This window comes from Balaenoptera physalus, assembly GCF_965194825.1.
Source record: "Balaenoptera physalus genome assembly, chromosome: 13".
Taxonomy (NCBI): domain Eukaryota; kingdom Metazoa; phylum Chordata; class Mammalia; order Artiodactyla; family Balaenopteridae; genus Balaenoptera; species Balaenoptera physalus.
In genome coordinates, this window is record NC_138892.1 from 102,478,189 (window position 1) to 102,489,995 (window position 11,807).

At 57.2% G+C, this 11,807-nt stretch overlaps 1 protein-coding gene across 1 annotated transcript; it reads left to right on the forward strand.

Annotated features, from left to right (window-relative positions):
- The first annotated feature begins 21 nt into the window (after positions 1-21).
- Positions 22-11,656, forward strand: TNFRSF1A (TNF receptor superfamily member 1A). The gene is made up of 10 exons (XM_082421572.1): positions 22-288; positions 6,819-6,972; positions 7,193-7,321; positions 7,547-7,696; positions 7,844-7,922; positions 9,517-9,587; positions 9,711-9,824; positions 10,152-10,180; positions 10,384-10,624; positions 10,755-11,656. The coding sequence occupies exons 1-10, from the start codon at positions 250-252 to the stop codon at positions 11,060-11,062; spliced, it is 1,314 nt and encodes a 437-aa protein (XP_082277698.1). The 5' UTR covers positions 22-249; the 3' UTR covers positions 11,063-11,656.
- The last annotated feature ends 151 nt before the right edge of the window (positions 11,657-11,807 follow it).

Here is an 11,807-nt window from a genome sequence, read left to right on the forward strand (position 1 = left end):
CCCACCTCCTCTCTGCTTGACTTGTCTCGGAGTTCTCCGAACTCAGGCTGCAGTGCCGGCCTTCCGGGTTTGAGGTCCCTGGGACCCGGCTGTGATCCCCGCCCCAGTCTCAACCCTCCACTCCCCTGCCCGACGCCCGGGCTCCACTCCGGACCCTGCTCATCCTGGGACTGTGTCGCTGCCACTGTCGCCTCTGTCCACCACTGCCTGAGCCCTGATGGGGGAGTGAGAGGCCACAGCTGGCCGGACATGGGCCTCCCCACCGTGCCTGGCCTGCTGCTGCCACTGGTGAGACGGGGGACGGAGGGCGGAGTGGGCTGGCGGGCGAGCGGCGCCTGGGGCGGGAGAGAGCCGAGGGCCGGGCCCCAGCCTCAGGCCTGCGAGGCCTGACCTCAAACACTGCCCCATTCATTCGCTGCCCTGAGTCGGGAGCAAGGGAGAAGTTTGCAAGGTAGGGAGGGAAAGGGGCTCCTGGGCTGCCAGGAACGTCGGGGCAGGTGCCCGCGGCGGGGGCGGGGGAGTTTGTTCGGAAACCGAAAGGAGTGGGAGAAAGAAGGTCTGTCCTCTCAGAGTCCAGATGGTTCTGAATTCTGTCCGGCAGTTCAGCAGTCTCGGGCCGTGGAGAGGCGAGGCTGCCGGTGAGCCCGGCTGAGCACACCCTGCTGGAGGGCAGGGACTGGACGCCAGCGAAGTGGGGAAACTGAGTCCGGGAGAGGCCCTGGCTTGGGGCGGGTAGGCTTGGGCTGCTGTGTGTTGGAGGCATTTGGGAGGGGGATCGGTAGCCGGATAGGGACCCGGCAACCCCGTGGCCTCCCCAGGCCCAGGCCTCCCACCCGGGGGGCACTCTTCACCCTGGATCTGTGGCCACTGTCTGTGGGCCTGACCCTCCTCCCCCGCCTCAGAGCCCTGGACCCCTGCCCCCCAAGCCCTTCCCACGGACCCAGACAACAGAGCACTTGCTTTCTTCTTCCACAGCTCAGTTTGGGGAAGTTGGTAGACAGTTGTTTTCGTCACTGGAAAATGTCCCTTTCTCTTGCTTCAGCCTTGTTTCAGTGTATCCCTGACCCCTCCACGTCCTGCAGTCGTCCTGCGCAGAAACCCGGCCCCTCGCCTCCACCTAGCTGGGGGCACTGCGTTGGCCACTTTCTTCAGGGTTCCTGCTCTTCCCTGGCCCAGCCACCGCTCCCCACCTCTCCTCCCCTCACCTCTCCTCCCCCCACCTCTCCTCCCCCACCCCTCCTCCCCCCACCCTTCCTCCCCCCACCTCTCCTTCCCCCACTCCTCCTTCCCCCACCTCTTCTTCCCCCAGGGTCTTGTACTGTGTCCCCAGATCATTCCTTTCTCTTCTGTCACATCTCCTCCGAGTCTCCTCTCTGAACCTTTCTCTCCAGTTCCTCCCGCTCCCTCTGCTCTAGTCCACGTTTCTAGACCCTAGTTCCCTGCGCAGCACCCCGCCCCCTCCTGTGGCCCCAGGCCCATCTTTCCCTCCCCTGCAGGCTGTCCTTCCCACAGGCTCCCCCTGCTCCTCATCCAGCTGCCCTGCCTTCTCTTGTCTCCTGGCAGTAAATCACCCGGTCCAGTCCTGACTCCCTCAGGGACTAGCTGCCTGGGCTTGAGCAGGTTACATAACCCTTCATGCCTTGTTGCTTCTTTATCTCTAAGATGGACAGAATCGTCACTACCTCGTAATGTCGTTTTGAAGATGAAATAGATAGATATATATTCAGTATTCCATTCATTTGTGCTTGCTCGGCGCTAGATACTCTTTTAGGTGCTGGACTTACAGCAGTGAACAAAAATCTCTGCCTTCGTGGAGTCTCTATTCTAGTAGAGGAACAGGGTATAGCAAACAGAAAGCACTCAATAAACGTTAGCTTTCATGTTGTTAATAGTATCAGTAGTGGTTGTAATTAGTGGCTTCTGCGTTTGGGAAACAAGAGGTACGGGGAGCCTGAATGGATAAAGGAATGTGCCTGGGGCTGCAGCTGATCCAGCCCGGGTTGGGGTGTGACAGCTAAGGGACCAGGCTCAGCCTGGAGCTGGAGTGGAAACAGGAGGTGTGCAGTGCTGGGGGAGGCTGTCCACGGGCTTTCCAACTGCCCGCCGCTCAATGGGCAATACAGGGAACTGTGTGTGTGTGGTGGCGGGGGGGGCGTGGAGGTGGGGGAAGAATGCAGGAGAGATTGTAACAGAGCACATAAGATCTTGCTGCTTTCAAAGAGCTGACAGTCTTGGAGCCAAGACAGCTTACAGCAAAAAATGATTTTAGAACACTCTGGGGGGAAATGCCCACAAAAGCATTGCGACGTGGTGCCCTGGAACACCCATGGGAGGCAGAACCGGGAAGGCTGTGAGTGCCGTCCTGCTGCCTCTTCTGCTCAGCAGATCTCAGCTCCAGCGCCCGTGCGCCCTGCAGAGACGCAGAGTCCACAGTCGCCCGTCTCTGACCCAACTGAGAGCACAAGCCCTGAATATTCATCTCGGCATCCTTGCGGGACCTGCGCCTCTACAGTGCTCCTTAACTGTTTGTTGAATGAATGAAGGATGGAATGAGGGACGGAATGCCTCATAGAAGAGTGGTTTTGGAGCTGAGATTTAAAGCCTCTGACTGGCAGCAGGCTGGAAAGAAGGGGGACTGGTTTGTGGTAGAGCGGAGGAACGGAGAGATGGGATTTTGTGTTGGGGGCTGGTGGTGGCAGGAAGCTGAGCACCTCGGCTGCAGGCGAAGGACCCTGTTGAGGAACTAGAAGAAGCGAGAAAGAGAAAATTGGAGGAAGTGGGGGAAGCGATGGAGAGAGAATCCTGACTGTGGTCCCAGGTAGAGGAATTCATTCATTCATTCATTCATAAATGGTTCTCTCAGGGCTGCTGCGCCTGGGCATGTGTCCAGAATAGCAGTGAGGTACCTCTGCAAGTTCTCATTCAGGGGAAGAGTGACCCATGGAAATGATGTTTGAGGTCCGGCCCCAGAAAGGAAGATTCCCACACCTGTGGGTGCAGGTTGAAGCTTGAATGCAAGATAAGAAAGCGTGTAGGATGGATTGGAGCAGGAAAAAGGCAGGAAGACGGTTGCAGTGATCGGGTGTGAGGCAACCCCTGGACTTGGAAAGGATTGAGAGATGACGGGGGAGGTCTGGCAAGATGGACTACAGACTGGATGGCAGCACAGGAGGGATGGGGGCCTTGAGGAGAGAAGGGTGGCAAAGAGAAGTTGATAGTGTGACATTTGTCCAGGTCAGGAGGTCGATGGATTTCCTTTGGGGCAGTGTTGAGGGTCTGGAGAACAGCCAAGTGAAGGGAGCATCTAACAGGCTAGAGCAGAGGTTCTCAGACTCATGTCTGCCTTTGTGTCGTTCGTAAGTGACACAAAACCTTCACTCACCAGGGATGCTGAAAAGGAGAGGAAAGCTTGTCAGCATCTCCTGGGAGGGTGTTTGCGATTGTGCGTGTGTGGGGGAAGGAGATGGGAACTCTCCCCTGGAGATAAATCTATTCCTACAGGGAGGCACTGACTCCCATCTTCCCACTTTGGTTTTCACTGGCCTTGACTGGAGTGGAAGACAGTCATGAAATCACCCAATCAAACCACATTTATTTCCCTCTTCCAGTTCTGGGTGCGGAGGATTAGACATTATCTCTGACCAAAACACTCTTTCTCATCTCTCATCGCATAGTTTATGGTCTGTTTGGGGAGATCATATGTACTCACCCGAGGTAGTTATGGTAAGAGCCCAAAATAGGTATAGTTAATTCATATTTTTAAAGTTCACAGGGTGGGTGTGTATCTCGTGAGCTGGAGTGGGGGGAAGCCTCATTAATGGGGGGCTTCCGGGGAGGGAGGCCGGGTCTCAACTGGGCCTTGGAGGAGAAGCTGTCGTGAGCTCCCCAAAGATTTTGACATCAAATGAACACAAGACATTTTAAGTTAATGAACAGATTAACGCAGGACGGCACAGTGAGGTGGCTGGGTCGGAGCTAGACCACAGGGTCGCTCTGCTGTCAGCTCCTCCGCCCCCAAGCTGCGGCCCCAGCGCAGGAAGTCACACTTAAAAGCCTCCCTAGGCGGAAGTTATGGGGGAGTTGGAGGGGTGCTGGGCCACCCCTTCAACTGTCTCTCCACAGGCACCCCAGCTTCCTGCCCTTCCCCTGCTCCAGGCCACAGGCACTCAGGCTGCCTGGGGTCTGGGCGCTCCGAGTTCACCTCCTATTTCCGCTGTTTTGCTGCAAGATGCAGCGGCTAAGCACTGGAGACAGCCAGTGCCAAGGAATGGTGCCTGCTGGCTCCTGGGGTCAGAGTGGGCTGGCTCGGGGGGCTGCTGGGGACTGGGGGGGACCCGGGGAAACGGTGCTGCTTGTCTTACACCCCGTCTTGCTCGCTCCCTCCCAGAACTGGGTGCTCAGGGCTCTGGAGTTTTGCCTGTGCTGCCAGCGGGCTTGTGAGAGGGGGATGTGAAGCCTCAGAACTGGCCGCCTTTCCTAAGGATTGTCTCAGGACCCCAGGGAGGTCCCCAAGCCCAACCCAGCTGGCCAGAACCAGTCAGGCTGTGGGAAGGCAGTGAACCCGGGTGGGAGGGCAGCCTTGGTTTGCTCCCTTCTGGAACTGGGAAGTGTCAGGGGGGCTCACGTGAGAACCCAGGGAAAGGACAAACCCGTAGAGAGACTGGTTGAACCAGGAGGAGGAGCCTGGGCGGGGCTGGGTCTAAAGGAAGGATGCTGAGGGGTGGGAAGGAGCTGAGTGGCCCTCAGGGAGGGGCGGGTAGTGACCCGATGGGAGGAAGCACGGGGTCGGCCGAGACTTCCCTTTGGGATGGAATGGGATAGGGAGCCATTTCCCGAAAAAGTGGGCCAAGAGGGACTGAGGCCCATTGCCTGGCTCCTGGGAGGAGGAGGGGAGGAAAGGGGGCTCTGAGTGGGGATTGGAGGGAGAGACCGGCCCACACGAGGAGGGGATCGGATCGGGTCCCAGTTGCGGGCTGGTCCCTTCAGCCTTTCTGCTGACTCATGACCCTTGAGGAGCTGGGGAAGCTGCTGGTTCCCTCTCCCTCCCCTAGATTCCCTCCCTCCCTCTGGCCTGAGTCACCGGGCAGAGCTGCTGGGAAAAGATTTCCCTTTCCCGGATCTGACTTAACCCCCAAAGTGCTGGAGATCGCGGTGGGAGGCACGTGGCCTGAGAAGGCGCCTCTCCCTCCTTCCTGGGAAGGACCCCCACCCCCAGCCCAACCCGCCGCCGCCGCCGCCGTTCTTTTTCCTGATGCTGTCTCTGCCGGTTGGCCCTGCTCCCAGCCGCCTGGATGGAATTCCAAGTGCCAGTGACCTTAGGTGCTGTGAGCCCTTCTTCGGGGAAAGGAACCACACTGTCAGGACTGGGAAGTCCTTCCCATAAACACTCCAGACTTTTCCTGTTGCTCTGGAAGCCTCAGCCCTGTTCTCAGGGGAGGTGGCACAGTGCTGGAGTGGCCAGGGAAGGGTGCTGCCTCTGGGTGGGGAGGGCGCCCTACGCCCCTGGGGGGTGGCAGCTGGGTTTCTGAGTGTGGCTTCCCCTGTCTGGGGCTGGGGCGGGGGCTTGGGCTTCCGGGCCGCTGCAGCGACACCTAGCGGGGAACTGGGGCGTGACCGGCCTACAGCTTTGGGCTACCAGGCCCTCCTGTCTTGGGCTGGGGTTTCTGGGATCTGATTAGCCTGTTGCTCCCAAAGTTTAACATCCTTGGAGGATATCCTCTTATCTTTACATAAGGCGGCCTTTATAGCAGAGCAAACAAAATCAAGGCCCAGGGAAAGCCAGGAAGAGGCTGGTAGGAGGTGAAACAGCAAAGTCTGGGTTGGAGCTCAACACAGCCTCCTGGCTGGGCCGTCCCAGCTCTGAAGCCAGGGCTGGGCGAGTGATTCCGGGGCGGTGGGCTTGGCCTGGGGCCGGAAAACAGGCTCCCGGGACACCCTGATGTGCAGAGGGCAGAGGGACTCCCTGGCACGCCCTCAGCTCCCGGCTCGGTGGCCTTTGAGCCGGGTCCCCAGCCTCCAGCCGGCTCCAATTGCATGTAACCTCCATGCCTTTGCCCACTCCCGCCCCACCTAAACCTCATCACCTTTCTACCCCCATCCCTGACCCCGAACTTTCCCTTTTTCTCCGCTCCCCATTTGCCCTGGCCAACCTGGGGTATTTGTGCAGGTTTACTGGTGGAAGGGGATGCAGCCCGGAGTCTGAGGGCAGGATCCTGAGTGAGGTTTTGGTACAGATTTACAAAGAAACTCTTCCTTTGGCTTCTGCCCGCTGTCCAGGAATGGTCCCCACAGGGACGTCACTCACCTCCAGTCCAATCTGATGTTACAAAAAACCTTTTTAATGGCATAACATAATACAGGAAAGCGCACAGATCCTAAATGTTCACCTCCGTGAATGTGCACGAAGTGAATACACTGTGAACGCAGCACCCAGATGGAGAAACGCCACCCCAATCTTTAGGGCTACTCGTCGGAAGGAAGGGCCTGTTCCCAACCCAGAAAACTCCTTGAACATCTGTCCTGTGTCCAGCACTAATAGCTGCTTTGGGGAAATAAGGATAAAATACGGCCCGTGCCTGGAGTTTACCAGCCTTGAGTTGGAAGGACAGAAATGAATACACAGGACCACCAGAGGACAATTAAGATGGCACAGTGCCGACAGCCTAGGCTTAGAGGAGAACGTGGCGTGTGAGCGGGAGTGGCCTGGGGAGAATGTTCCGCGGAGAAAAGACTTGAGCTGGGAAGGCTTTAGACTCGCTCCCTCTGAGACCCCGCCCCTCCCTCCCCTGACGGGCCTCCTCCATCTGACTCTTCCCCAGGTGCTCCGGGCTCTGTTGGTGGATGTGTACCCCGCGGGGATTCATGGGCTGGTCCCTCACCCCGGGGACCGGGAGAAGAGAGAGAGTTCGTGTCCCCAAGGGAAATATAGCCACCCTCAAAATAATTCCATTTGCTGCACAAAGTGCCACAAAGGTAGGAGAAAGGGATAACCGTGGAACTCCCCAGTTAGGGGGCCCTGCTTCTTCCTCTGCTTTTTCCAGATGTTCCAGAACGCGGGGTCCCTGACTTCGCTGCCTCTCCAGGGCCGGGAGTCTCTCCCTCCTTTCCTCTCCCAGGGACTTCGGGGAGGTGCCCGGGCCGGCCTGGGGCTGGGGCTCCGGGCTGCAGCCTAACCCCGACCCCCCAATCACAGGCACCTACCTGTACAATGATTGTCCGGGCCCGGGGCTGGACACGGACTGCAGGGTGTGTGCCCGCGGCACCTTCACTGCTTCGGAGAACCACCTCAGACAATGCCTGAGCTGCTCCAAGTGCCGGAAAGGTGAGTCTCAGCAGGGGGCGGGGCTCTACGCCGACTGGGTCAGGTGGGTGTTCAGAATGGTGTGCGCGTCTGTCTCCAGGGGAAGGTGCGAAGCTGTGCTGCTGCTGGTGGGCAGGGATGCGTGTGCACAAGGGAACGAATGCATGGGTGTGAGCGTGTGTTACCCAGAGAGACACACCCGGGGGGGACAGTGGGAGCTCATACCCTACCTACTCCCCTCACCAGAAATGTTCCAGGTGGAGATTGCTCCTTGCGCAGTGGACCGGGATACCGTGTGTGGCTGCAGGAAGAACCAGTATCGGAAATACTGGAGTGAGACTCTGTTCCAGTGTCTGAACTGCAGCCTCTGCCCCAACGGCACGGTGCACCACTCCTGTGAGCATGGCCCTCCCGACCCCGCTGGTCACCCCGTCTCTGGAGGGCGGTCTCCAGCTTGCTGTACTCCTGCCCCTCCTAGTTCTCCCTCCGGCCCTCGGGGTGCTGGGCCATCCTCCTTCAGCTGTGCCGCATCTCTCCCTACAGGCAAGGAGAGACAGGACACCATCTGCCACTGCCACGTGGGGTTCTTTCTAAGAGATGCTGAGTGCGTCTCCTGTGCTCAGTGAGTACTTCTGCCGGCTGCTGGGCCCTGGACCGGGAGGGGAGGGGAAGACTGTGGGAGGTGCTCTGGCTCCTTCCCGCTGTTTGGATGGGAGACACTTCATGTCAAGATACCAGACAGTCCTCCCTGCCCCCAACTTGTTCCTAAAATCTCATGAAGTCTCTGTGGATAGAGGCGCATACCCGCAAGGACTTGAAGTTCTTTTTAAACGTTCAGATGTTTTTTGGAAGACGTTCAGATTCTTGGGCAACAGGCCCTACTATGGATTCTAGGAATACACTTTTACATCTCCGTAATCATACTGCATCTTACAACAGTTGACGGTGTATCATGGTTCATTTGGCATGTGCATGTGTGTGTGTGTGTGTGTGTGTGGGATGTAAATCGTAATGTCTCTGATTATTGATCTTAGGTTTAATGCAGTATGCGCTTTCCTCCCCAGTCCTTTTGACCACACCTCCTCACTCCTTCTGGCTCTGCAGAGGCTGTTCTTGCACACTTGCTTGCAAAGAGGAAACTGAGGGTTCTAAAGTTGAATTGCCCTGGGTTTACATCTCAGGCTAGCCACGTATTGGCTGTGTGAGCTTCGGCAAGTGACTTAACATCTCTGAGCCTTAGTTGTTTTTACCTTTTTTTTTTCTTTTTTTAAGTCTTTATGAGAATATGTTTTTACCTTTAAAGTAAGGATAATGACATCAGGTTGGCAAAGTTGTAAGAACCACAAAAAATAGCCACAAAGTGTCTGACAAGAAACTCTGTTCTTTTTCCCACTAGTCTCTTCCCCTTAAAAGCACTTCTACACCCCTTCCATGTGGTTCTCACCATGAGCTTGTGAGGTGGGCAAAATGACCTCTCCCTGCTTTCAGATTCCTGCTGAGAACTCACCTCCTCCAGTTCCTTCTAGGACCCCTGATGTAGTTCTCATTAGTCCATGCTGTCCAGTGCCAGCTCCAAAATGGGAAGATGTGCTTGTTCTAGAGTGTTCTCTGGCTGCCCCCAGCAAGATGTGTTTTTTAATTGTTCACATGCATGCTAGACCCCTCTCTCAAAGTTAGGTGTTGTCACCAGCAGTGTCATCTAGAGAAAAAGCTCTTTAACCTTTTTTTCACTGGATTCTCATCAGTAAAACAGTGATAAAATAACAATTCAATGACAGTCAGCATTTATCGAGGGCTTACTATATGTCAGGCATAATTATCTCACTTAATCCTCAATCTTGACAGTGGGTAGGATCCCTGTTTTACTGATGAGGAAACTGAGGCTTACAGGTGAAGTGATTTGCCTGGAGTCACACTGCTAGCCAATGAATGGGGCTGGAATTTATACCTGACTCTGACTGCTTTTAACTCTTTTCCTACATAGCTTCTTCAAGATCAAATCCAGCTCTAAAATGAAATGATTTTGGGATTAACTAATGTTTCTTTCCTCCGCATCAATTCCCAAGATAGGATTAATTTCCATTATATCAAGAGATAGCTAAAATATTTGTAAAGCCAAGAATTTCCAACAAGCTGTGTGGTTTTTTTCTTTTTCTTTTTTTCCTGTATTCCTCTTACGGTGGGCCCCTACTCACCAGCACTCTCTCTTCTTTTAGCTGTAAGAACACGGAGTGCGAGAAATTATGTCCAGCTCTACCTGTAACTAGTAACGACTCTCAGGACCCAGGTGAGGAGAACTATCCTGGTGCCCATGCCCATGGACCCTTTCCTAGTCATGCCCCTCCCCATCCATCCCGCCCTGCTACCTCCAGAGCCCCTCTCCTCTGACCACAATCTGCTCTGTTTCCAGGCACCACAGTACTGTTGCCCCTGGTGATCATCTTTGGTCTTTGCCTGGCATCCTTCCTCCTCATTGTTTTAGCATGCCGCTACCAGCGTTGGAAGCCCAAGCTCTACTCCATCAGTGAGTGGGGCCTTTGGGAAGGGAAAGGGTGCTGGTAGGAATGCGGGAGGAGGCTTCAGAGGAGGCGGGAGGGAGGGATGCACAGGCATGGAGGGAGATGAGTGTCCCCTTAGTTTGCTGGCGAGGACCCCACTGACACGAGGTGGTCTTGGACGGCTGGTGAGAGCTCGGCTGGTGAGAGCTCATACTGCATCAGTAGCTCTCTCGTCCCTGGGGCCACATAGGCCCTGAAGCATGTTACCACAAGTACCCACCGCCAGCCCCATGATGGGCGCCAGGGCTGAGAGAGGAAGTGAAATCTTTGACGCTTTGTTTCTTTTTTCTCAGTTTGTGGGCAGCCGGCTCCTGTAAAGGAGGTAAGATGAAACCGGGGAACTACCCGCAGTCTTCCCTGACTGTCCATTGTCATCTTGTAACACCCAAATCACCTGGAATCACCCTTCGTCCTGGGGCTCCCCTGATTCCCTCTAGCCCCAACTCCCATCCGGAATCCAGAAGAAGGAGGGCTGGGGCTGTTTTTCCTTTTCCCCGCTAATGCTGTGCCTTCTCTCTCTCCCAGGGGGAGCCAGAGCCCCTGGCCTCGGCCCCGAGCTTCAGTCCTGCCTCCAGTCCCACCTTCACCCCCTGTGACCGATCCAACTTCAGAGTCACATCACTCCCCAGAGAGATGGCCCCGCCCCACCAAGGGGCTGGCCCCATCCTCCCTGCGCCTCCAGCCTCCACCCCCGTCCCCACCCCTGTGCAGAAGTGGGAGGCCAGCGCCCACGGCGCCCCCAGCGCCCCCGCTCCGCTCGCAGATGGTGAGTTCCTCATTCATCCTCGCAGGGAACCCCGGCCGGGGAGGCGGGTGGGCGGGGCGCCCGGGGCGAGTGGGCGGGGGCCGGTCGGGGAGGGCCGCCGCTCCGGGCTCACCGCGCCGCCTCCCTGCAGCCGACCCCGCGACCCTGTACGCCGTGGTGGACGGCGTGCCCCCGTTGCGCTGGAAGGAGTTCGTGCGGCGGCTGGGGCTGAGTGATCACGAAATCGAGCGGCTTGAGCTGCAGAACTTGCGCTGCCTGCGCGAGGCGCAGTACAGCATGCTGGCGGCCTGGCGGCGGCGCACCCCGCGGCGCGAGGCCACGCTGGATCTGCTGGGCCGCGTGCTCCGCGACATGGACCTGCTCGGCTGCCTGGAGGACATCGAGGAAGCGCTGGGCGGCCCCGCCCCCCTCGCGCCCGAGCCCCGCCTTCCGCGATGAGGCCACGCCGTGCCCCCTGCGGGCAGCCCTGAGATGGGTGCTTCCTGTCCCAGGCAGCCTGGAAGGACCTGCGAGATGCCCTCTGGACCCCCGTTTTTCTGGGGGGGAAGGGTCTTGGCGGAGCAGGCATGATCTGGCAGCCACTCACCTGGTGCTACTCCCTCAGTGTATATAGCCTTTCTCAGCTGCCTGAGCACTGCCAGCGGGTGAGCTGTGTGTAGTGTGTGTGTCAGAGTGTGTGTGTCTGTGTGATGTGGAGTGTGTGTACTCGTGAGAGAGGCTGAGTGTGCCAGGAGCCCAGGCGGTGGCTGCGAGGATGAGGGGCGCCATGCCTCATTGCCCATTTTGGACTTGGAGAACCCAGCAAGGCTGCTTGGGGGCCCCTGGTTGGTCCCTGAGCCTGTTTCACAGTAGATAAGCAATCTTTGTATCCATTATGTACACTAATAGAACCTTTGTCCCCCTGCCTGGACAAGCACAGAGTAAGCCGAAGTGTCCCAAGGCAGGGGAGGCACAGAACAAAGGGCCCTCCCGCTGGAGCTGTGGACTTCTGTAAATACACTAAAAGCACGGAATTAAAGCTCTGCTCCTGGAGGGAGTGGCCTTTCTGCGTGGTGCGTGTGGGAGGCGGGGCCAGAGCCAAGATCCTGGCCGGGGCGGGGAGGGAGGAGGGGGGGCGGTGAATACCTCAGCCTCGTGCAGCCCACCGACAGAGGAGTCACCTGTGCTCAGTCTGTGACTCCTC